General features: G+C 36.5%; 1 protein-coding gene across 4 annotated transcripts; it reads right to left on the bottom strand.

Moving 5' to 3' along the window:
• Positions 1 to 121: 121 nt before the first annotated feature.
• Positions 122 to 25,927, bottom strand: sfi1 (SFI1 centrin binding protein). 4 transcript variants are annotated; one of them, XM_083570692.1, is made up of 33 exons: positions 25,671 to 25,927; positions 24,883 to 24,942; positions 24,045 to 24,193; positions 23,883 to 23,954; positions 23,651 to 23,761; positions 22,770 to 22,864; positions 22,557 to 22,674; positions 22,375 to 22,477; positions 16,550 to 16,706; positions 16,169 to 16,330; positions 15,164 to 15,234; positions 14,967 to 15,059; positions 14,697 to 14,794; positions 13,820 to 13,886; positions 13,218 to 13,348; positions 11,974 to 12,055; positions 11,409 to 11,587; positions 11,234 to 11,309; positions 11,048 to 11,143; positions 8,403 to 8,479; positions 8,202 to 8,304; positions 7,674 to 7,770; positions 7,144 to 7,304; positions 6,979 to 7,053; positions 6,604 to 6,678; positions 6,345 to 6,521; positions 5,937 to 6,166; positions 5,436 to 5,576; positions 4,476 to 4,749; positions 4,240 to 4,309; positions 3,694 to 3,853; positions 3,502 to 3,604; positions 122 to 968 (listed from the first exon to the last, which is right to left on the bottom strand). In XM_083570692.1, exons 3-33 carry the CDS (start codon positions 24,182 to 24,184, stop codon positions 846 to 848), a joined length of 3,717 nt encoding a protein of 1,238 aa, XP_083426818.1. In that variant the 5' UTR covers positions 24,185 to 24,193; positions 24,883 to 24,942; positions 25,671 to 25,927; the 3' UTR covers positions 122 to 845. The 4 variants fall into 4 exon arrangements, with proteins under 4 accessions (XP_083426818.1, XP_083426819.1, XP_083426816.1 ...); XM_083570693.1 differs by having other exon boundaries at positions 4,240 to 4,306; positions 25,671 to 25,926; XM_083570690.1 differs by lacking the exon at positions 24,883 to 24,942 and having other exon boundaries at positions 25,671 to 25,795.
• Between the last annotated feature and the right edge of the window lie 1,569 nt (positions 25,928 to 27,496).

The following is a 27,496-nucleotide window of genomic DNA, read 5'->3' as shown; positions in this document are numbered from 1 at the left end:
AAACAGAAACTTACTTCTCAAGTGGACATTTTGCAACTATTGATTGTAAGTTACAAATGGTTAAAGGTGTATAACGTTTGGTAAATTGCAGTGGTATAAGAAGAATTTGTACATCAACACATTTTTTGCATATAACTATATGACCAGTTTATTTATTATTTTTTTTATTACTTAATTTCAAAACAGTATAAAGCATCATTACTTTTGAACAATAATAAAGATGAAAGGCATAAAGATCTCTCATTTATCCTTTATACATTTTTCTCCCCATATGCATTTTTTGTCTGTCTGTCAGACTATAAGAACCTTAAAAAAAAACAGGTCTAAGTATACCTCTACTAAACCACTGTAAGGATAAGAGATGCATGTTTTCAGAGGGAATGGTATTCATCGCTCTGAGCGCATGTGGAAAAAATCATTGTGTGTCACCAACATCTTGCTTCCAGCTTTACCAGAAAATGTTGTGCCTACTGGCCAAAGTCTTTTTAAATGAGAAGAACATATGTTGGTCACATAGAAAGTTTGGGAAATATACAAAAATAATACACATCTATTTTTAAAAAACAATACACTCGAATGCCTATAAATATTACATTTAATTGTTACAAATAAATAACTGGTTAATATGAACATGTACACTACTTTCAGGTTGCTACTATTTCTACACTCATTCTACATTCCTGAAAAATACATCATTGTACTTCTTAACAGTTTATGTTTGGCAAATAACATCAACTTTTTTATATGAATCAGGCACAGGCTTCAAGAAATTCCTAATTTCTCACCTTTACTTGACCCATCTATTGAAAAGGTGCAAAACAACACATGCACAAAATGCAGGATATCTATATTTTAATGTTGGCTCTCAGCAGCTGGCTTTCTATACTGCTGACTCTTGCAGCATGGCAGATCATGATAGGCTTCCGTTCAGTCACTTTCTCAGACAAAGCAGAAATGCGGATCTCTAGCTGTAAAAAAAATAAATAAATACTAAAGTTCGTAAAATTAGATATGTACCAAAGACACAAGTCGAATGTGAAATACTGGTTCCCCTTAAAACCTGCCATCTGCAACAATAAAACACCTGACAGCTACTATTACTTTCACAGGCAGATTTATGCTTAAAATGATCTCCCAAAAGAATGTGTGCTAAATGTAAACCAGAGTTCTTTTCAGTTGTTGTATCAGGCTTTTCTAGCTTTCTTACACAAAGTCTTCAAATACAATTTATTTTTAGTTTAAATGCAAAAACAAGAAAAAGAAATGATGAAAAAAAAAACCTGTACCCCCACAAGATCGATTTATATATATATATATATATATATATATATATATATATATATATATATATATATATATATATATATATATATATACATACATACATACATACATACATACAGTCAGGTCCCTAAATATTGGGACATTGACACAATTCTAACATTTTTGGCTCTATACATCACCACAATGGATTTGAAACGAACAAGTTGTGCTTTAACTGCAGACCGTCAGCTTTAATTAGAGGGCATTTACATCCAAATCCGTTGAACGGTGTAGGAATTACAACAGTTTGCATATGTGCCTCCCACTTGTTAAGGCACCAAAAGTTATGGGACAGAATAATAATCATAAATCAAACTTTCATGTTTTTAATACTTGGTTGCAAATCCTTTACAGTCAATTACAGCCTGAAGTCTGGAACGCATAGACATCACCAGACGCTGGATTTCATCCCTGGTGATGCTCTGCCAGTCCTCTACTGCAACTGTCTTCAGTTCCTGCTTGTTCTTGTGGCATTTTCCCTTCAGTTTTGTCTTCAGCAAGTGAAATGCCTGCTTAATCGGATCCAGGTCAGGTGATTGACTTGGCCATTGCATAACATTCCACTTTTTTCCCTTAAAAAACTCTTTGGTTGCTTTTGCAGTATGCTTTGGGTCATTGTCCATCTGCACTGTGAAGCGCCGTCCAATGAGTTCTGAAGCATTTGGCTGAATATGAGCAGATAATATTGCCCGAAACACTTCAGAATTCATTCTGCTTTTGTCATCAGTCACATCATCAATAAATACAAGAGAACCAGTTCCATTGGCAGCCATACATGCCCACACCATGACACTACCACCACCATGCTTCACTGATGAGGTGGTATGCTTAGGATCATGAGCAGTTCCTTTCCTTCTCCATACTCTTCTCTTCCCATCACTCTGGTACAAGTTGATCTTGGTCTCATCTGTCTATAGGATGTTGTTCCAGAACTGTGGAGGGTTTTTTAGATGTTGTTTGGCAAACTCTAATCTGGCCTTCCTGTTTTTAAGGCTCACCAATGGTTTACATCGTGGGGTATACCCTCTGTATTCACGCTGGTGAAGTCTTCTCTTGATTGTTGACTTTGACACACACATACACCTACCTCCTGGAGAGTGTTCTTGATCTGGCCAACTGTTCTGAAGCGTGTTTTCTTCACCAGGAAAAAATTCTTCGGTAATTCACCACAGTTGTTTTCCGTGGTCTTCCGGGTCTTTTGGTGTTGCTGAGCTCACCGGTGCCTTCCTTCTTTTTAAGAATGTTCCAAACAGTTTTTGCTATCTCTCTGATGGGTTTGTTTTGGTTTTTCAGCCTAATGATGGCTTGCTTCACTGTTAGTGACGGCTCTTTGGATCTCATCTTGGAGAGTTGACAGCAACAGATTCCAAATGCAAATAGCACACTTGAAATGAACTCTGGACCTTTTATCTGCTCATTGTAATTTGTATAATGAGGGGAATAACACACACCTGGGCCATGGGACAGCTGAGAAGCCAATTGGCCCATTACTTTTGGTCCCTTAACAAGTGAGAGGCACATATGCAAACTGTTTTAATTCCTACACCGTTCACCTGATTTGGATGTAAATGCCCTCAAATTAAAGCTGACAGTCTGCAGTTAAAGCACAACTTTCGTTTCATTTCAAATCCATTGTGGTGGTGTATAGAGCAAAAAAAAGTTAGAATTGTGTTGATGTCCCAATATTTGTGGACCTGACTGTGTGTGTATGTATATATATATATATATATATATATATATATATATATATATATATATATATATATATATATATATATATATATATATAATAAAATCTCTTATTGAAGTTAATGTTCACATCTTTCAGAATTCATGTGGATGGTAAAGTATATACTGTATGTGCTTTTAACAGGACATGACATTAAGGCCTTTCTCACACTCTTGAATGTTCTCATGGATTTCACTATTTCACTTATGAGTATTCCCAAGTTTTTTCCTAACAAACTGATAAACTATTCTGACATGAAAAAAAAGGAATTATATGTACTATAATATTCCATCTGTCTAATGAATAAAATGCAATGACTTGGGTGTGAACTGGTCTATAAAAAAAAGGGACCATAGTCATCTGCCTGAATTAGGCCATTCCAAAAGAAGCAAGAAATTTGAGTGTGTTGTTCTTATTTGACTCGTATAAAAAGAAGGAAAGATAAACACCTCGCTTAATTCTTGTGTAACGCTCTCTCGTTCTTCAGCAGCTGCATCAGTGCCTGTTGTCTGGAGCCAAATTTTCATCACTTTTTGAAGTTTGCGCCATGTCCTGTTTATGAAAGAGACAGATCTTTTATCCAACATTAAGTCTCAACAACAGCCAGAAAAGTCACTGCACATTTGGTACACAGTACATACTGCAGCTGAGTTTTGTCTTGCTGGTATTGCTGCAGGTCGAGTCTGATATTATGTAGTTCCCTGTTCAGAACTTCAATTAAATCACAGGAGAATGTCTGCAGGGGAATGGTCTCTTCATTGTCATCATCCTCTGCATCCACAAAAACACTTTCACATGTACCTACGAGTTAAAGGCACAAAGCACGCACAGGTTATTTATTTATTTATTTTTTTACTTTTTAAATACAGTCCTACAATGTAGTGGAGACAAACATTTATACATTATGTCTATATCTGCCAGAAGTCAGAAACTTTTATTTCACGACCTAGACCTGCCTATAACATGCATGAAATTGAAAGACTTCACACGTCACTGCCACACAAATATTTTCATGTATATCATGTATTAATTCGAAACTAGTGTGAAATGCATATGTATTAAAAGGTAAAGACAAGAAATTGTTGCACTCAGACACAGAGTGATGTTACTGACATTTATGTATTATTTATACTACTGGAACCATGCTATTCAGAGGTGAAGTGAGTCTGTGTTTGTGTATTGTTTACTCTGGCCAGGCAGGTTAGGTTGGATGAAATCTTGAGGGGAGAGGAGATCCTTGCATCTGGAACTTGTCTGCTTCACATGTTGGAAGAATGAGACATGAAAGAAATGAAAAATGTAAAAGAAAAAATTATAAAAGCTATAAAGTGAAAAAAAGTAGAAAAAACTAAGAGTTTTGTATGGATTGAGCATGCCTGGTTTAATGGTTCATCAAATATATATCTATGCCTGCATTACTCACCTTGTACACTGATTTAGATGAAGTAAATGAAGAAGGTGGCAGCAGCACCTCCTGGTTTTCAGCACTAATCTTTATGGTGGAGTGTCCTGTAGAACCACAACTAAAGGCCATGACTTGAGGCCTAATGTTTAGAACCGGGGGCTGCAATGAAGTGGAGAAAGACGATTTTGGGGGCTGAGGCTGGAAAAACGAAAGTGAAACAGAGTTATCTGGAACAGATGCAAACGTTGATGTGGATTCAGATTTAGTCTGGTCTGTAGGCTGCAACTGAAAACTGTAAACAAGAAAACAAAGCAATGAGGTTAAAAAATGTAAGAGATTTTATAATATTACAATTAAAACTTCAAGATTTGTATTTAGAAATGTTTTAATATAACTGGTGTATAAGCGTTACACAATGATAAACAACACGGATCCACTGAAAGATTTTGCCAAATAGAAAATCATCTTGTTTGCAAATGTATTTTAAACATACTGTAATTTGGGGAAAGAGGCTTCTCCAGCACAAAAATGTTAAGAAAACCCCTACAACGTTTTACAGTTTATAGCAGGGACATGGTGACTAAATAATTCATATAAACATAGAATATATTCTTGACTGAGAAAAAAAAAAACAAGCTAAAATACAAAAATATTAAGTCATCAACTTATGAGCTTTTATATCTTTAATTACTATACTGTAGGTCATATCACTCTGGCAACCATGTTTTTTAATAAATAGACTCTCGCCATCTGAAATTGATTCCTCCTGCATGCAGTTTTATTTAAGAACAAATGCTTGGACTCTTTGGGATAAGCCTCCTGTGTAATGCAGTGCGATGCAAAACTGTGTTACAAGCCTTAACAAAAACACTGTTAAAAAAGTAAAATATAAAATTACATAGAAATGTCCAGTGTATATCATCATAGAATTACCTGGGAATTTGTGCTGGTTTGTAATTATTGTGTGGGCAACTGTACCTTGTATGGTGTGTTGATTTGTGACTACTGTCTGTGTGACTATGTCTGCTAGGCTTTGGGTGCTGCAGCAGATCTTTGGCTGGAGAGTGTAATAAGTCCTGAGGTCTTCGTGGTTGCAGCCTAGATGCTCGAACCTGTAACCTGCAGGGTTAATAAGAAGACAGTCATAAAGTGGCAAATTTATCAAATATGTTATCACAATATAGGCCTTAGAAATACAGATATCAGAAAGCTGAAATGTGAATAAGCTTGCTTAAAAAAAATAAAAAATAAAAAATAAAAATGCATGGACTGAGGTACTGCTGATTATCATGTAGCAGTCATACTGACTTTTTTCTGATTACTTATAATAGCTTTTCACACCAGGTCTATCCACACTTATACACCCATGCAAGTAAATCAGGGATGCCTACATAACAACCACTGATGAACTAAAAAGATCTATGTACATATATAATTTATCTACGTAAATTAGTTACTTGTGCTTTAGGTTATACTTACAGTTTGTTTACAGTGGTATTACCAGAACTCTGCACTGTAGCTGGGCTTCTGATTGGTTGATCTGTGTGACTGTGGGTGTGGCTTTCAGGCAGGGAGAAGGATACACTCTTTTTTGTTTTAGGGGGTCTGTCATTTTGATTTGTCTTTCCGACTTTGAAAGGCTTGCACAAGACCCGCCGCTTCCATCGCAAGGCACATCGCCTTACCACTGCCTGTAGCTGCCGTGAACTCTATTACATAACATTTCAAGCATATTTAAAGAAATACATTTCTTTTGTTCTTTTTAAAATGGTGAAAATATATAATAATACATTAAGCTTGTGCTTAAGCAGCTCATTGCAATCTCATTAAAACAATATTGTAATTATGCTGAAGGCATGCCACTATTTAAAACTCATACATACACACCTGTTCATGGCTGTGCAGAGCCATGTTTGAAGAGAATGCACTCATCTGTGTTGTATACGTAAGGATGTGGGTAACGCCTTCTCGTAGAAGTTCATCTCTGTAGAACTGAGCAGCTGCTGCAAGACGCCTCTGTTTTCTTTGACACTCAGAAATCCAGTGTCTCCAGGCACAGAGCACCTGCAGTCATGCATAAAAACACACTGAATCCATTTGTCAAAAAAATAATTGTTCAGGCAAACTTTTGTTGTTCAGGTTTTACCCTGGATTGTAGGTTCAGGGACCAATGCCAAAGAGCCATTTCTGTTAACTCTGCCTCTCTTCTTCTGCTCTGTAGCTGTGATATACAAATACACAGATAAAATACATAAAGTGACCAAAAAATAAATAAATGACATGGTTGGAATCCTACACAGTCACAAAATTGCTATTTTATTTTGAAATCTTCTGCTTTGTTGACTTTGTGTACTGTTTACGCTGTATGCACCTGTAAAGCTATCTGCATCACAATATCTTTCATACCATTATGTATTTGTTAATTGTTTTTGTGTGTATGTTTTTGACCTTAATATATTCGATATAATGCATAAACTGTTGGTGGTATCTACAATACAAACAGTGAATCTGTAGTACTTACTTGTGCTTTCCAGAGGCAAAAAAAACGTTGAAACATTCTTGATCTGTGTAGCTCATTGCTTCTGTTTTTCATTGCCTAATCCATACACATTCAAAATCAATATATCAGGAAAAGAAATATGTATTACTGTCTAATACAGGGTGGTAAAGATACGCTGATGGGCACCTGATAGTGTTTGTGCTGGCAATTATTCAAGATCCAAACCCTGAGACTCTTTTTGAGCAGATTATGGTGGTGATATCTGCAGGCTTTCTCCATAGACAACCTTTCTTTTCTCACTTCACTGTGTTTCTTTCTCCACTTCCTAAGAACTGCCCGTATCCGAACTGCCAGGAAACACAAATGAGCATGGTTCTGACGCCATAGTGAACATAATGTGGAATACAAAACTAACACTATTAAAATGCATTTCTGAAAAGAAAAAAAAATATGATGTTTAAATATATTATGTATAATAAACCTCAGTGATATAACAAACCATTTTCTGAAACACGGTCACAATATTTGCTGTGTCTATAATTTGCCTTATTAAATACAACATTCAGCCAGTGTTAGTTCATAACTCTTTATATTTCGTGTGCATGTGTTACCAAACAATGTAGTTAGCTGAATGGACATTGAGACAGCCTCTGGGAAATCTGGGAAATCTATAGTACGGAATACTAAAAAAAAAAAAAAAAGTGATGCAAAAGTACCTCTGTTCAAGTGGAGTTGAGCGTCTCTCAGTGCTTCCTCCTGCTGGTGATGATGAAAAGCTTTGAATGCTGATCTCTGATGCCACGCTAGCAACACCTGTGCATAAAAAGAGCAGCATTATATGAATTCATATTCCCTATATCAGTAACATTTGTTCATGTGTTTAACAATAAGTAGATGGGCATTAGGTAAAAAATTCATGACCAGAGTGGCTTCATTATACGTATCAGCATATATGTCTGTCAAATGTTAGAGGGAACAATTAATAACTATTTTTTTTACTTGATTGATAATGCAACTGCTTTCAAGATAACCTCAAGCTAGAAACCCCTTATTCATCTTAGTCACTGTAGGATAAAGTGTATATGAAGCCTGTCTTGAGAACATAAGAATCCAGGTGTAAATACAAACTTAACGGAACCCCAGTCCATTTTTGAAAGAAGAATATTAATAAGTCAATAAGATGCTTTAAATCCAAAACCCGAGCCATCATCCCACACTAGTTATGTAAAAGAAGTCAAAACCACCTTGGACAGTAAGCAATGTTGGTAATGACAGTTTGCTCTTGTCTCTTTTTCTTTTTCCTCCACTGTCAGGCGTACATTGCTCCTCCAAATGCACAGCATCCTCCTGTAATGTGTTTAAACATATAAACGCAAACATGTAAAAAATACAGAAAACATAACAAAAACAACATTCACAACAGCACTGCCGTGTACATGGAATACCTGAGTAGATTTTTCTGATGTTCTTGGTAACGGTTTTCTACACATAGGTTGATCTGCTGTGTCTGGGCATGGTGTTGCTATGCATGTACACACACACACACACACACACAATGATGAAAATACTAATCTGGATATATATATATATATATATATATATATATATATATATATATATATATATATATATATATATATATATATATATATATATATATATATATATATTACACATACAGTGGAACCCGGTTATGTCGATGTCCTAGGGGGGTCGCCAAAAAGCATCGAGGTAACCGATGATCGAGATAAACGAAAATCAAAATGGCGGCAATATATAAACGTGCTTGAAATTTCTTTATGTACATGATGTGCGTTAATAAATGAGAATGTGCATGCACGTGTTTTTGAAGGGGTTTTTTACACAACAGCGTTGCCGCAATTTGTTTGATGAAGGCATGCTATAAAAATACATACAGTACATGTTTATCTGTCAGGAATCCACCTGCCACGCCCCCTTCAGGCCCCTTCAGCGTGTCAGGTGTTTTCTCGGCCGCTTTCTCTGAAGCTCCCGGCTTTAATCGCGCACATATGGTGCTCGTTTATCATCATCACTGGATTCACCAGTATACAATACAACACCTGTAGCAGCTGTAAGGTTTGATTTTTTCCGCCACTTCCGCGAGTTCTTCTGCGGCTGCACCGAGATAACCGACGTTAAATGGCAAATTTTTCCCCCCTTGTGCTCGAGATATTAGGGTTCGGCATAACCGATGAAAAATGCTTAGAAAAAGCGAGAATATGGCGGTTCCACTTCAAAAACGTCGACTTGATAGGGTTGTCGAGGTAACCGAGGGCGAGATAACCGGGTTCCACTGTGTGTGTGTGTGTGTGTGTGTGTGTGTGTGTGTGTGTGTGTGTATGTATGTATGTATATATATATATATATATATATATATATATATATATATATATATATATATATATATATAATTCTGAATTCTATAGAATTCTGACCCTCAAAGACCTGTTAGTCTGCCTTTAAAATGTCCACCTCCACTACATTTATTATCCTAAATTAGATGCATCTGTTTGAGGTCGTTAGCTGCATAAAGACACCTGTCCACCCCATACAATCAGTAAGAATCCAACTCCTAACATGGCCAAGACCAAAGAGCTGTCCAAAGACACTAGAGACAAAATTGTACACCTCCACAAGGCTGGAAAGGGCTACGGGGAAATTGCCAAGCAGCTTGGTGAAAAAAAGGTCCACTGTTGGAGCAATCATTAGAAAATGGAAGAAGCTAAACATGACTGTCAATCTCCCTCGGACTGGGGCTCCATGCAAGATCTCACCTCGTGGGGTCTCAATGATCCTAAGGAAGGTGTGAACTCAGCCCAGAACTACACAAGAGGAACTGGTCAATGAACTGAAAAGAGCTGGGACCACCGTTTCCAAGGTTACTGTTGGTAATACACTAAGACGTCATGGTTTGAAATCATGCATTGCAAGGAAGGTTCCCCTGCTTAAATCAGCACATGTCCAGGCACGTCTTAAGTTTGCCAATGACCATTTGGATGATCCAGAGGAGTCATGGGAGAAAGTCATGTGGTCAGCTGAGACCAAAATAGAACATTTGGGTCATAATTCCACTAAATGTGTTTGGAGGAAGAAGAATGATAAATACCATCCCAAGAACACCATCCCTACTGTGAAGCATGGAGGTGTTAGCATCATTCTTTGGGGGTGTTTTTCTGCACATGGGACAGTTCTGCACTGTATTAAGGAGAGGATGACCGGAGCCATGTATTGCGAGATTTTGGGGAACAACCTCCTTCCCTCAGTTAGAGCATTGAAGATGGGTCGAGGCTGGGTCTTCCAACATGACAATGACCCGAAGCACACAGCCAGGATAACCAAGGAGTGGCTCTGTAAGAAGCATATCAAGGTTCTGGCGTGGCCTAGCCAGTCTCCAGACCTAAACCCAATAGAGAATCTTTGGAGGGAGCTCAAACTCCGTGTTTCTCAGCGACAGGCCAGAAACCTGACTGATCTAGAGAAGATCTGTGTGGAGGAGTGGGCCAAAATCCCTCCTGCAGTGTGTGCAAACCTGGTGATAAACTACAGGAAACGTTTGACCTCTGTAATTGCAAACAAAGGCTACTGTACCAAATATTAACATTGACTTTCTCAGGTGTTCAAATACTTATTTGCAGCTGTATCATACAAATAAAGTTAAAAAAATCATACATTGTGATTTCTGGATTTTTTTTTTTTTAGATTATGTCTCTCACAGTGGACATGCACCTACGATGACAATTTCAGACCCCTCCATGATTTCTAAGTGGGAGAACTTGCAAAATAGCAGGGTGTTCAAATACTTATTTTCCTCACTGTAGGAAATCAAAAGGAAATACGTTTTTATTATCAATAGTAAAAAATTATGTAACATTTTATGCATTTTAACATAAGTGCATTTTCACAGACATTCTAAAAGGTTATAAAACTGTAAAACCTAGCCTGTGGTTTGATACCAATTTATATTTTAGAAACCTTTGAATAATTATTACTTTAAAATGGGAACTAAAAAATGCATACTATTATCTATTGTCAATTGTCTAAATACTATCCATTATTATGAATACTTTACCTTCCAAGCCTCAAATATGTGCTTGACCAGCCCTCCTTCATAATATGCATCAATTTGCATCAATCGCCTGTTTTTCTCTCTTCTGCAATCAGCATACTAAAAAGAACAAACAATCAGGATCATATTCATTTATGCATATTGTGACATAAAAAGACACCTGCAGTTGTTCATAGTAATCGTCAGTACCTTGCGCCAACTGACCAGAGCTCGCCTTATGCACTGCTGGCGATCATTGACCACTGCTTGCTCAAATAGTCTCTGACTGAATGAAAACACACAACCAAACACAATATTAAACACCCACCCCAGTGAGTGAACGATAAACAGTGCATCAAGCTTGATTTCAATGTCTGTGTAACACCTCCTCTGGATATTGCTGACACTGTGTTTCCACTGCTTCAGTGTGCTGTGCAGAAGTGTGCATCTGTAATGTGATGCAGCCTTTTCTAGTTTGAGCCTTTCATCTCTCTGCTGATACATCCTGCAAAGCCACCTAGACCAGGCTCGGGACACACACACACGCTCTGCATGTAGCACAGCCTGAGGAAAATAGAAAGATGTAGGGGTTTTTGTGTGTGTATTTATAGATCAGACATGCTTTTATTAAAATATTTCTACTGGTTACTGTAGGTTTCTACAGATTTAATATAAACAGAAAAACAATATTAGTAGTAGGGTATTTTCCTATACAAGTTAAAAACACTGATTCACACATAGACACTACAAGCCCCTAAAGAAACTGTAAGTGCATCAGCAGGAGTATTACTAAATATTCGTGTAATTTTTTGTGGGTAGCAAAATCTATTTAACTGAAAATTTTGGTTCCATAAAATAAAAAAAATTCTTCTTTCACACTTTTAAGGGAATTTTGTATGTCCATTTATACAGGTAATGATGCATGTATATCTTTGGTTTTCTTTGTTTACCATTCTCTCCGCCAGTCTTTGGTCTCTCTGATGAACACAACGTTCCCACCAGGTATAAAAAGCCCAACTGTACATCTGCTGTCTGTACAAGTAACATAAAACACACACAAAACATAAAATCATAAGATAGCAGCAAATTCCTAGTGACCATAAATTTGTGCTTTTTGATCATCATATTCGCCACTTATTCACCCTTTTTGCTGTTATAATAACCTTCACTCCTCTGGGAAGACTTTCCACTAGATTGTGAAGTGTGCTTGTGCAGAATTTGCGCTTTTTCAGCTACAAGGGATTTAGTCAGGTACTGATGTAGGGTGAGGAGGCCTGGGGCCATAGTTCCAGTTCATCTCAAAGGTGTTCGGTAGGGTTGAGGTCTGAGCTTTATAGCAAGCCACTCAAGATCTTCCACTCCAACTTATGTAAGTCATATCTTTATGGAGCTTGCTTTGTACACTGGGACATTGTCATGATGGAACAGGTTTCAAAGGAAGAGAGACTTTAATGCTACCGCACCAAAAGACATTCTATACAACCGTGTGCCTCAAACTGTGTGGTAACATAAAACTGGAAAAGTCACATATCCCAACACATATCCCCAATATATAGCATACTTGATACTAATGAATCCCAACATCATCTCATTAAACTAGAAGCTGCAAGCTGACAATAGAACTCAAAATCAGCAAGGATGCCTCAATCACTAACAAATGTAGTTCTTTGTGTTGCTTATTTGTTTGCCTGAAATATCATAATATTTTTTTTTAATTAAGGAAGCTACAGGAAAAAAACTACTTTAGGCCTTTGACATTGCTGTGGTCTTAAGTGGCTTTTTGCATAAATTCCTAAATCTAATCAGTTAATCTGCTGGTTACAATGATAATGCCTTCAGCCAGTTCCTTCTGAGATATCAGTCTAGCAATTTCTCTCATACAAATTCACAAACAACCCAATAAGAGAGGCATTATATTTTTCCTTCTTTTTGGCTGATCTAAAATAAGTAGGATTAAGCAACATCAGGTATTTATGCACAAATCTATAACTGAGAAGCCTGACACCAGTAATACATGTGTGATCTAACCACAGTAACAAATGTATAATCACATAAATGAATAAACAAAGGTACATTGGTAAATTGGTACATTGTGATTTAATATCATAAAGCATTTACAAAAATATAAAAATATATTAGTGGCCACAAGTCAGGAGTCGAAATTACTCTCATGTTTACTCTTTTAAACACTTACTGACGATACTGTTCCGCTCTTTCTCTCATCTTCCTGTGCTCTATTCTTTGCACTGTAAATTCTGTCCATGATTTCACACATTTTGGAAGAATTCGGCTTGCAAACCATGAGTCAGCACGTGCCGCTAAATCCTACACACAAACAAACAAGATAAATGTGACAAGTGAGCCTTTTGTTTACTGTTTTACTGTTTACTGCCATAAGCATTTTTTTTTTATATACATCTTTTTTTCTCATATATATCTCATATACATCTTTATATTTTCTTACATTTTATATAGTTTTATATTTTATTTATCTGCCTTCTTTTTCTTTGTTTTATTTTTCTCCCCATTCTATTCCCTCATGCCGGACCGTCGTAAAAAGCATTTCACTGCATGTCGTACCCTTTATGTATGTGTATGTGACAAATAAAATTTGATTTGATTTGATTTGATTTGATTGATTATGCTGATGTTAACTGCGCCATAGAAGAGACACAGTGGTTTATGATTGAGCAGATACAGTGGGGGAAAATCATTATGTGAGTTTACCCCCTTAATAACAATTACTTGATTGAACTGCAGAAAAAGCATGGGTGATGAAATCTGAATAAGATGTACCTGCATGTGTCTGTGCTCGTTGCTGTGCTCCATCCATCGGTGAAAATAAACTCTCAGCACTGCAATTCTGAAGGTAAACACAATGTTCTTAACATTTACATAAGTCTGTTTTAGATACTGTACAGCAACTCCAGTGATGATAATCTTGATGTTGGTCCCTGCTGTTGGGCATCTTTACCTTAACCTGGGACCTAACTGCTGATTTGAGGATGTATTTAGACTGTAGTTAATGTCAACAGTCTGCTGCACTGACTCAAAACTACAGTTTGAATCACCATCACTGCACACCTCAACATCGTTTGGCTGTAATAAATAGACATTCAGTGCCACCCAGATGAGGATCGTTTCCTCTTGAGTCTGGTTCCTCTCAAGGTTTTTTCCTAATGCCATCTCAGGGAGTTTTTTCTTGTCAGAGTAGTCACCGGCTTGCTCATTAGGGACAAACTTACACTTATAAGAACAATCTTATTCATTCTTTATTACCACATTACTTGTATAAAGCTGCTTTGAGACAATGTCCATAGTTAAAAGCAGTTATAAAAAATACATTTAATTGATTTTAAGATGCTTATGAATGCAGGTGGAAATCTGGCATCCCTGCTACACTACAGCATGCAACTTTATGCTTTCATCCACTGTATTTTACTTGTAAATTAAGTAAGTAATTCTCTCTCTTTAAAAAAATATGCTGCTTGCCAATGAACTTGCCTTAAAAAAAAAAAAACTAACATTTTTGGCCTTTCTCAGATATTAAAACAGTGTTTAAGATGTTAGGAAAGGCAAAAACACTATGGAGATCCAAGAGGACTGGATTAAGACATAATGCCTTAAACTAAGTCCATGGTGTTTAAAATAGTAGTGATCATAAACACTGAACCTGTGGTAGTTCACTGATAAGGTGATTTGGGGTTGAAAACTCATTTCCTCAATCTGCTCCAAGCGCAGCTGCCAACGCTTCCAATATTTCACCATTGTCTGCAAACAACCGACAACGAATAAAATAAAAATGCCCACACAAGGTAATAAATGCAATAGTAAATGTACAATCACACAAAAGTTTTCACACAAAGCATTAAAGATACAACACTCTAATAAGGCTGGAGAAAAGCTACATACATTTTACACAGAGTAACTTAGTTTTTCTTACCGTGTGTCGATGATGCATTGCACTAATGTTCTTGTTCAACTGATGAGTTTTACAGCAAATTGTATTCTGAGCAAAACCTTTAAACCCTACATGCTGAAAATAAATATAAAATAAATGAGAACGCAAATTAAAATAGCGGTTTCACTGAAGAACTGCCTGTATTTGAATTTTCAAAACAGCTGACAGCTGTTTCTGACCAGCAGATGAAGGTGTCGATGTTGAATGGCAATCTGTTCTTTCTTGGCCTTTACAGAGCACATGTGCACATCTACAAAACAGATAAGGAAAGTGTGGTGCACAAGTAAAAGTTTTAATTCAAACAACCAAAAATACAAAACCTACATCTCTAGAATCTTTAATGGTTTTTCCTTAAAAGAGGAAATTTATTAGAGTAATCAAGTTTTTTTCTTTCTTTCTTTCTTTCTTTCTTTCTTTCTTTCTTTCTTTCTTTCTTTCTTTCTTTCTTTCTTTCTTTCTTTCTTTCTTTCTTTCTTTCTTTCTTTCTTTCTTTCTTTCTTTCTTTCTTTCTTTCTTTCTTTCTTTCTTTCTTTCTTTCTATGATTTTCTGCCTAATTTAGTCATGGCCTAACAGACAGCTCTCCCCTTTCACACAACAGCTATCCAATCAAAGAGAGCGAAGGCTATCATGTGCTTCCTATGAACCACCTGCAGCCAGCCAACTATATCTTCTTGGACGGCTTGGCATCTTTTTGAATGCCCATGATTGTCTAATTTTGACGGTCAATTTTCTGTTTCAATCATTTTCCACTTGGGATCCATTATAACTATTTTCTATTAATATTAAAATAAATTCAAGTACAGTTATATCCTCTTTGACTCTTGACTACATACAGCTATGGCATCATCAAGGTTTAGGGTTACTATCACCTCACCCTTAAGAAATTATACAAATTTAAACCATGATACTGTCACAGCTGTTTGTGGACAGCAGTCATAAAGAGTTTTACTGGCTGTTGGGTGGGGAAAGTGGGACGTTAGAAAGTGCACACAAAGTAAAGCATATAGGTAGCACTCTTCTCCAAGACAATTTTGCTTCCCTACATATTTGAACAGAGAATTCCAAAGGCAGTGTCTCCAGGTCTCAGCAGAAGAACATTAGACAAGCCTAGGCTCAGGATATTTGAAGAATAAAATACATTGGAATAAACAGTACAATTTTAACTATATGCATATAAGGATACAATTTCTCCAACGTGAAAATGCCCGGCGTTGAATGGCATGCAATGCTTGATTCTCTGCCATCTTTTTTTTCACTTCTTCAGCCTGTCTGTTCTGCAAAGCTCTGTGCCACAAACACCAGTACGTCTTCAACACAGAGCAGCGCCATACACTGCTAGCTACAGCTGTAAGAAATGAACAACTTATAGCATAATATGGTGAAAGAATTTTTGTAATAAATATAATTTTTAACAAAGATATCATAAATACCAGACATGGGGTGTGAGCTAGCCGATGAGCATTAAAGTGAGATAACTAATGACTCAATATGAGATTCACACTGAATTAATGAACCATGCATTTTTATAATAAATAGCTGAACACAAGTTGGGTAGGTCTGGTACCTTTAGCTTCATTCTTAACTTTCTTGTGTTGAGTGTATGCAATCCAGCATTGCAGGACATGTTTCTGAATCTGCTGGCAGTACTGAAGATGTGCTCTAGCTTCTTTCTCTCTCAAGATACGTGTCTGTGCATATTTCTTTTTCCACTGCAGCCACACCTGAAATTAATACGCATAATTCAGTCAAATTTTAAATACGGATTGAAATTTAAATACACAATTTAAATACAAAAGAAATATATTGAGAATTGTCAGTTTTAGAAATAACAACCACTCTCACAGATAGGTCTTGCTATAAATCTTCTCTATTTAAAATCCATCGGCCCCAGTAAGAAAAAGACAGCAGCACCAGGAAGTGAAACATATTTGACTAACTTTCATAAACATCTGGCATGAAACTATCACTTAAGCTATACTCTGGTTTCATAACTAGTTAAATCCAGAGAATCTTGCCTTTCACTTCACCTTCATTTTGTCATACACGAGGCATAACCTTGTTTAGAGACAGTGAACAGGGCAAGAAAAAAGTTCACAATGATGACACTGGTGTAAATAGAGGCATATGTTATAGCATAAAAACAATTTCTAAAAATTCCGATGTCTGATAACACATTAACAAATTAAAGTATCAAAATAAATGTTTATTTCAATATTGTAGTAAAGAACAAAAGGATATTCAACACATAGTGCAATTCCTATATTTTACAAAACCAACACATTACATATTGATGCTGAAGCAATCAATGTTGCTAGCTAAATATATCTAACAAGAAAATGACAGTTGAATACATATAGAAACAGTTTTTACATTATATACACACACCCACACAGTGCAACCTCGTTACTCATGGGGGTTACGCTCTATGACCCCTCACAAGAAAGAAAAAATTGTGAGGTTTTGACTATCATTTTGGTGGTTACTTTTTCACGGGGAAATGTACTGTACTGTAAGCTCAACAGAAATTGTGAATTACTTGTCATAAATGTTCTGTTTACTACTTTAAATGAATAATACAATAATAAAATAGTTTTGTTAATTACAGCCTGAATCCGGTGTGGCATGAAGGTGATCAGTTTGTGGCACTGCTGAGGTGGTATGGAAGCCCAGGTTTCTTTGACAGTGGCCTTCAGCTCATTTGCATTTTTTGGTCTCTTGTTTCTCATTTCCCTCTTGACAATACTCCACAGATTCTCTATGGGGTTCAGGTCTGGTGAGTGTGCTGGCCAGTCAAGCAAACCAACACCATGGTCATTGACACCATGGTGCTTTTGGCAGTGTGGGCAGGCACCAAATCCTGCTGGAAAATGAAATCTCCTTAAAGCTGGTCAGCAGAGGTAAGCATGAAGTGCTGTAAAACTAACTGGTAGACGGCTGTGCTGACCTTGGACTCACACAGTCTACCAACACCTGCAGATGATATGACTCCCCAAACCACTACTGACTGTGCAAACTTTACTTTACTACCTTAAGCAAATTAGATTCTGTGCCTCTCCTCTCTTCTTCCAGACTCTGGGACCTTGATTTCCAAATGAATTGCAAAATTTTCTTTCCTTTCATCTGAAAAGAAGACTTTGGCCCACAGAGCAACAGTCCAGTCCTATTTGTGCTTTGCCCAGGTAAGACACCTCTGATGTTGTCTCTGGTTTAGGAGTGGCTTGACACAAGGAACGCGTCAGTCTTGGCCCATGGATACGTCATGGATGCGTGTTGTGGCTCTTGAAGCACTGACTCCAGCTGCAGTCCACTCTTTTTTTAATCTCCCCCAAATTCTTAAATGGGCTTCGTTTCAACTTTTTCTACCACATTTTTTCCTTCCATACAACTTTCCATTAAATGTGCTTGAATACAGCACTCTGTGAACAGCAGCTTCTTTAGCAATGACCTTTTGTGTCTTTCCCTCCATGTGCAGGGTGTCAATGATCGTTTTAATGTTGTGTGTGTGTGTGTGTCAGTGTCATATATATATATATATATATATATATATATATATATATATATATATATATATATATATATATATATATACACACACACACACACACACACACACACACACACACACACACACACACACACACACACACACACACACACACACACCATATTTTTCGGACTATAAGACTAACTCCAGTTGCAACAGAAATCATATAAGCACAGACAGGTTTCCAAAACTCTTGCTTTTTTATTTTTCTTGGCAACAGTGTTATGGGTTAGTCAAAGAAATGAGCATCAGAAAATAATAAGGACATATTCCTCAGTTATCAAGGTCCGTGACATCGGAGTGACGTGGGGCCGCCTTCCCGTGGGCTCACCATCTGCAGGAGGGACCGTAAGGGACGGTGCTGTGAGGATTGGACAGCAGTCAAAGGCAGGGGCCTGCTTAGACTGCTGCCCCCGCGACCCGAATTACGGATAAGCGGGAGAAAATGAATGAATGAATGAATATTCCTCAGTCTTACACACACGCAGTAATACCGGAGGAATGCAGTGCCAGGCTATTCCCAAAATACGGATATGCTCCTAAAGGAAGCGCAACATATTTAACCTGTTACACCGTGTGTAACGTGTCTTTCGTTAAAGCCTGTGTAAAGTACATTAGTGTAGGCTTATTTATGTTAAAAATAAAAATATTTGTAAAATTCAGTGGGTGTGGCTTATATATGGGTGCGCTTTATAGTCCGGAAATTACGGTGTGTGTGTGTGTGTGTGTGTGTGTGTGTGTGTGTGTGTAATATATATATATATATATATATATATATATATATATATATATATATATATATATATATATATATATATATATATATACACATACACATACACACACACACACACACACAGTGAGAAAAATAAGTATTTCAACACCCTGCTATTTTGCAAGTTCTCCCACTTAGAAATCATGGAGGGGTCTGAAATTGTCACCGTAGGTGCATGTCCACTGTGAGAGACATAATCTAAAAAAAGAAAATCCAGAAATCACAATGTATGATTTTTTTACTATTTATTTGTATGATACAGCTGCAAATAAGTATTTGAACACCTGAGAAAGTCAATGTTAATATTTGGTACAGTAGCCTTTGTTTGCAATTACAGTGGTCAAATGTTTCCTGTAGATTTTCACCAGGTTTGCACACACTGCAGGAGGGATTTTGGCCCACTCCTCCACACAGATCTTCTCTAGATCAGTCAGGTTTCTGGCCTGTCGCTGAGAAACACGGAGTTTGAGCTCTCTCCAAAGATTCTCTATTGGGTTTAGGTCTGGAGACTGGCTAGGCCACGCCAGAACCTTGATATGCTTCTTACAGAGCCACTCCTTGGTTATCCTGGCTGTGTGCTTCGGGTCATTGTCATGTTGGAAGACCCAGCCTCGACCCATCGTCAATGCTCTAAATGAGGGAAGGAGGTTGTTCCCCAAAATCTCGCAATACATGGCTCCGGTCATCCTCTCCTTAATACAGTGCAGTCGCCCAATTCGTCCCATTTGCAGAAAAACACCCCCAAAGCATGATGCTACCACCCCCATGCTTCACAGTAGGGATGGTGTTCTTGGGATGGTACTCATCATTCTTCTTCCTCCAAACACGTTTAGTGGAATTATAACCCAAATGTTCTATTTTGGTCTCATCTGACCACATGACTTTCTCCCATGACTCCTCTGGATCATCCAAATGGTCATTGGCAAACTTAAGACGTGCCTGGACATGTGCTGGTTTAAGCAGGGGAACCTTCCGTGCCATGCATGATTTCAAACCATGATGTCTCAGTGTATTACCAACAGTAACCTTGGAAACGGTGGTGCCAGCTCTTTTCAGGTCATTGACCAGCTCCTCCCGTGTAGTTCTGGATTGATTTCTCACCTTCCTTAGGATCACTGAGACCCCACGAGGTGAGATCTTGCATGGAGCCCCAGTCCGAAAGAGATTGACAGTCATGTTTAGCTTCTTCCATTTTCTAATGATTGCTCCAACAGTGGACCTTTTTTCACCAAGCTGCTTGGCAATTTCCCCGTAGCCTTTTCCAGCCTTGTGGAGGTGTACAATTTTGTCTCCAGTGTCTTTGGACAGCTCTTTGGTCTTGGCCATGTTAGGAGTTGGATTCTTACTGATTGTATGGGGTGGACAGGTGTCTTTATGCAGCTAACGACCTCAAACAGGTGCATCCAATTTAGGATAATAAATGTAGTGGAGGTGAACATTTTAAAGGCAGACTAACAGGTCTTTGAGGGTCAGAATTCTAGCTGATATACAGGTGTTCAAATACTTATTTGCAGCTGTATCATACAAATAAATAGTTTAAAAATCATATATTGTGATTTCTGAATTTTTTTTTTTGATTATGTCTCTCACAGTGGACATGCACCTACGATGGCAATTTCAGACCCCTCGATGATTTCTAAGTGGGAGAACTTGCAAAATAGCAGGGTGTTCAAATACTTATTTTCCTCACTGTATATATATCCTTTATTAAAAAAAGAAAAACCCAGAAAAAAAACCTAATGAGACTGGACTGGACAAGAATTATGGTAATCAGTCAGTTTGCCTATTTAAAGGGTGAAAAGTAGTCACTGAACATGGACCACAGAAGCAGAGAGTGTCTCAGGAAAACAATTATAGACAAGCATGTTAAAGAGATTGATGTTGCTACAGTTGACTAAAGTTGCACACACTATTCTGAAGTTTAAGGTCCACGGGACTGTAGCCTATCTATGTTGGATGTAGACGCAAGAAGAAAACTGATGACAAATTGAAGAGATGGATAATACAAATGGCAACCAAAGAGCCCAAAACAACTTCCAAAGAGATTATAGGTGAACTCAGAGGTCAAGGTATATCAGTGTCAGATTGCAACATCTATTGCTGTTTGAGCCAAAGTGAGACTAACTGGAGCTTTTTGGCAAGTCACATCAGCTCTAGGCACACAGACGCAAAAATAAAGCATACAAAGAACATGGGAAACATGGAGGAAGCTTGTTTATGTACAGAGTATAAAGGCATTCTGGGGTGAAATGTGCTGCCCATTGTCAGAAAGCTTGCTCTCAGTAGCAGGTCATGGGTCCTCCAACAGTATAATGACCCAAAACACAAAGATAAAAACACCCAAGAATGGCTAGAAACAAAACATTGGGCTATTCTAAAGAGGCCTGAGTCCTGATCTAAATCCTATTAAATATCTGCAGAAAGAGTTGAAACATGCAGTCTGAAGAAGGCCCCCTATTTACCTATAATATATATAAATATATATATATATATATTTATTTATTTTTATGCTTCTGTTTAACCACAATTCGAAAGTGATGTCTGATTTCCAATAGATATTGTTAGTAAATCTTTAAAGTAAAGTACTTTTTTTTTTTTTTACTTTTGTCAGTTTTTAGGTTATTTAATTGCCCATAGAGGGCAGTTACCTCCAAGTGTGTTCATCCGCTCTGTAATATAGCATTAGCAACCGTTTTAAACTATTCCTGATTTTGCTGCTCTTCTCTGTTTAGAGAGTGTAGCTCTCCCTAATCAAAGAAGAGCAACAAAATGAAGAATGAACTACTTAAACCCTATATTCATCGAGCTCACTTTGTGCACAAGGACACTTTAATGCTGGAGCAGGTTCGGGTCTCCTAATTTAAATTAAGGGTATTGATGTAATAGAACTGCATCCAAAGACATGCTATAAAACTGTCTCTCCAACTTAGTGGTAAAAGTTTGGGAAAGAATGTGGCACATATAGCTGGCTAAGTCATGTTGCCTAACACAGTACTTTCATTTATATAGTGCAGATATTGGATGGGAACTGGCAGATGGGGACCTCATAATTTTATAGATATACACTTACTCTGCTCTGTACAGATACAGTCCATTGCTGTAGAGCCAAATCTGCATGAAGCTGCTCTGTTGTGCGTCGCTTTAGTGCATTTTGCCACACACTCCACACCCACCTATCACAAGACACACATATAATCAGCTGCACGGTTCGTCACACTAACATGTTTGACAATGAGAAGACATAAAGCTCACTTAATCTTTGTGTGTCTGTGGTGTTTTAGGGCTGCGTCATACATCCCGTGCTTTAAATGTCTCATTCCGACATACAGCTCCCAGCCTTCCCACACGGCACGCATCCGATGTTGCTTTGCTGTAACAGCACACAATGCCACAAATCTTTACAAAGGGTTAACATCCATGGTGTATATTCACTAATGCATACTGTAATTTGCATGCTTAATATACCAAAGAGTAACGCAGTCTTCAGCTTTTTATTCTCTTCTTTCTGAATGTACAGATATTCACACCAGGCTTGGTACACTTTATTGTACAGGACATACCTGCAGTAAGAGAACAAAAAAACAGGATAATGTGCCCCATTAGTGTTTTGAGATTTTAGATATCTCTGTATATATTCTAAATAGAAGCTTAAAATATTCACAAATGCAGTAGGGCTGCAGCTATCGATTATTTTAGTAATCGAGTATCCTACTGACAAGTCCACCCATTATTCGAGGAATAAATTAATTGGTTTCCTTTTTTAGAAAAAATTGCATTTTTATTGCTGAAATTGCAATGTGTGAAATCTAAACCCTTATTAAGGTTAATGTACTGTATGATTTTTACTTTATGTTTAAGTTTGAAATGATCTCAAACTTTGGAAACTTTCTATTGTGTACTTTTGCTTGAATCTTTTCCTCGCCCCTCGCTGTTTTCTCTCCGTTCCTCCAAGTTTCATTCTGGAGCGTCTTGGTATGTTACCTGTCCATGTCTCATTTCTAAACTTGGCGTAAGCACTAAACAAGGCTGAAAACACTTTCCACGCAAAGGTTGTGCGCGTACCACTAAATTTGCCTAAATGCTTTTTTTTTTTTTTTTTTTTTCTTTTTTTTTTTTTTTAGAATTACTTGAGTTACTCAAGGAATCATTTCAGTCCCACTGATTTTTTTTTTTATATATTATATATATATATATATATATATATATATATATATATATATATATATATATATATATATATATATATAACATTAAATAAAGCTATATACCTAAAATAAACCAGCATGATTTTACCTTTACAATGCTAAAGTTTTTATTTGTTAACAAACAACTTATCTATTGCTTACTTATAGTGACAATCGGCTCTAATCGTCAGCGTCCACTCTCGCCTGGCATGCCACCACTCATCTTTCCAGGCGCTCAGAACCTTCCTCAGGACCACTTTATTGCGGTGAGACCTGGGAAATGACAGCCACGTTAAAACCATTCACACAACTACATAATGGAGTTATTAATTTTTAGTTTCTATTGTTCTTTTTTTACAGAATCCAACAATGACACCATGGCCAAAAACTGAACCTGGCCTGTGACAAAGTGATTCGTCCAAAGGTCTTCTGAATCCAGAGGTGAAGAAATTTCCGTGCAAGATGCCTGCACACACAGTCAAAAGCAGCATTGGTTTTGGCACAATCACAAAACCACCTTCTTGAAGAACATTCTGTTGCATTAATGATTACTAACCGTATCCTGAGCTCTTTGAGTCGTCCACCTCTGTTCCACGTGTATCCCACTCTGTAGGTGACATTACGGACTGGTGTGATCCTCATCACTCTCTTTGCAGACGAACCCCGTTTTCCACATTGTGTATTTGCTTTGTGCATAGTTGCAGACTGAAATAAAAAGCACATACCTACATACATACATAAAATATTCCGATAGACCAACAAACTTATAGGGAATTGTTTTTAGGAGTTTTATGTTGAAATAATGAAAATGTATTAAAAGATATATAATTATTTATTTTAAAATGAATTAAAATGTTAATACAGTACAGTTCTGTGTACATAAAATAGCATTTTTTTGGGTGGTGTACGTTTATCGTGGTTTTTCGTTAATCGCGGGCGGTTTTGGAACGAACCACCGCGATAAACATGTGATTACTGTAATTATTTATATTATATATATATATATATATATATATATATATATATATATATATATATATATATATATATATATATAGGATGTAATGGACTTTTTCGGTACAGGGCTTTAGGCTCAGTTTGTGTACCGAATGCAATCCTTTTAAGATGCTTGACGTAGTTACAAACTGAGATTCCTCAGGAACGTATAAAGTGGCAGACTGCATTTTTTATTATTATTATTATCAAACGTGAAAACATACACAATGCCAGGGGTATAAAAATTAAAAAGAAACCAAGTATCTAATTATATAAATCTTAAAATCATTATAAATACAAACCAAAATCTTTTTCATATTGCAGCTCAACACCTTGTTGATTGTAATTTTTTATTTATTTTAACAAAAAATCGTCATAATTTAATATCATACACTTACAAAGGTGGATGACTGACTGAAACTTCAAACTGCCAACACAACCTCCTTTCATGAGAAAATCTGTAAACATATTAAATAATCATTTGCTACGGTTGCATTAGATCAGAATATGTGGATATGCATTACAATATAAATATGTGCATCAAACTAAATTTTGAGTTATAATTTTCAGGGTTTTTTTCCAAACAGCAAATAATTCCCACAATGTTTTCGTGTACATTTACTCCCTGGAGGGGGCAACAACAAATCCAAAACAAATGAAAAGAAATCCAGCTTTTGATAGATTTAGTTTTGTCTGTTTTATTCCCTTGAACTGACTTTAGTTTACTACTGGGGTCAGGCCAGGCGCACATTTTTTAGTTGCGCGTCCAATCCTGCACTTACGGTATGGGTGCTGCGACGCTTCAGAACAGCGTTTTCGTCATACTTTTGCTGTTTACGGTGGCCCAAAATATCTACTGTATACTCCATAAAATGTGATTTACCAAAAAAACAAGACAATAAAGACACACAAATGTAATGTTATTTTCCATCATAAGACAAATAATAAAATTTTCACAATTGTAATGTTTATGTTTGGGTTAATATATATATATATATATATATATATATATATATATATATATATATATATATATATATATATATATATATATAAATAATGACCCTATCACTATATTAATTGTCAAGTCATTTACGGTACAGTTTTGGAGAAAGGTAAAGGTAAAATCTCCCCCAAAACACTCGTAAAACATGTTGCTTTCTGAGAGATTATAATAAAGCAGTACCTCCAGCCCTCCCTGACTCCAACCCATGCCACTGTGTTCCTGTTCGCCAAGTCGCTACCTTGACAACTTCAGTCAGACAGCGAGTGCAAACATCTCTTTTTCAAAAGAATTGTGTAATAAATCCATTCTATTCATCACACTAGAGCCATTTCTACAGGAAACCCAAATCTACAACAAACCATAACTGCCGCGTCTCTGAATAAACATCCGCCTGCCTCTGTCACAATAAAAGCCTCCGGCCCACATGGCTCACCATTATACACTCTACAGGGAGAACTTGTGAATGGTGAAAATAATATATGTTATACTTCTCACATTATTCTTTGAATATCCCAGCTTAGAGAGGTCAGAGCGGAGGTGCTGCTCTGGTACAGCATCCCTAGATCAAAATAGGGTTAAGGGCCCTGCTCAAGAGTCCAACAATGGCACTGACCCAACAAGCTTCCAATCAGTAACCCAGATAAATATAAGCAAACAAATATATACACAAATAAATGCATACATACACACGGAATTAAATACATTGTCAATAAAAAAACTAATATAAATTGTAATTATAAATTATAATAAAGTATGGGAAAAAATAGGAAATACAGAAAAAAATAAACACATACATAGATATTGGTAGACAAAAATAGCATTTATCTCTACATTTATTTAGGCTATTTCTGTATTTCTACAATTATTTGTGGTTTTTGTTTTTTTGTTTGTTTTTGTTGTTTTCGCTTTTTCCATAGTTGTGATCTAACAAAGCTGAAAAAGCTGAAGCAATGCCGCTTTTTGATTTTTATTTTGAATTTTTATTTATTTATATTATTTATTTATTTTTATTTTTTTGCAACGATAGCACATTCTGAATTGTTCCCCTTACACCACACTAAATTGGCAACTATTTCAATGTTTTGTTAATCAAAAAAATGGCATCATAATATGCTGAGTTTGTTTCTATTTTTAATTAAAGTTATGTAATAGCTGCAAAACATGTTGTTTCCTGGTATCACTTAAAGAATTGTTAGAATCATCCTCTTACCACCTTTTTTCCCCTCTTGTTCTTGTTCTGTTCAAAATAACAAAATACAGTATTTAATGACACAGGGAACTCATACAGGCATACTGAAGACTTGCTTTTATTGAATTCTCTTTACTTCGCATTGTTACAAAGCACTAAAAATTGAGACTCCTTCCAAAATGTTACATAAACAGAACATGTTTTAACCTGTTTAGATCACTATTTCTTATATAAGTTGTTGTTATAGAAACCACAATGATTTTTTTTTTTATTATTATTGTCAGGGTCATGTTGTTATACAAAAATGAAGCATTCTGACCAAACAGATTTTAGTATTTCTGCTGTTTTGAAGCCTGGGCAATGTCCACTGTTAAAAGTGTTGTTTTAATACATTGAATTTGATATCACTGAGGTATAACAGTTTATACAATCAGCATTTGTAGAATTCCTCAGATTATATTTAAAAATACGTATATACTTTATTTGTTTTTACGTTACTTTACTCTTTTATTGGTTATCTTTCTATTGTATTTCTTTAATGTTTACAAGTCGGACAGACAAAAAAGCATTTCATTATATGTCATACACTGTATGAATGTGTATGTGACAAATAAAATTTGAATTAACCTCGTTAAACTTAATCTATTTGCATATTATTACTGTTTAAAAAATAAAATAATAATAATTAAAAAAAAAACACCATTTACTGTATCGGTATCGGGAATATCGTGATATTCATTGTATTGCTCGAAAAGGGAATAAGTGATTGCGCCCATCACCAGTATACATACACCGGAATCTCATCACCTGGAAAAAC

This window comes from Silurus aristotelis, assembly GCF_946808225.1.
Source record: "Silurus aristotelis genome assembly, chromosome: 2".
NCBI lineage: Eukaryota > Metazoa > Chordata > Actinopteri > Siluriformes > Siluridae > Silurus > Silurus aristotelis.
This window is presented reverse-complemented; position numbering and strand designations above follow the sequence as displayed.

Excerpts from the sequence above, each read along its gene's own strand:
- sfi1 (XM_083570690.1), bottom strand. The coding sequence starts at position 25,697 with ATGGGTTGGAGTCAGGGAGGGCTGGAG. Across the intron at positions 16,331-16,549 it reads AGTTAAGAATGAAGCTAAAG|CTGTAGCTAGCAGTGTATGG; the intron begins GTACCAGACCTA and ends CATTTCTTACAG. Across the intron at positions 8,305-8,402 it reads CATCAGAAAAATCTACTCAG|GAGGATGCTGTGCATTTGGA; the intron begins GTATTCCATGTA and ends AACACATTACAG.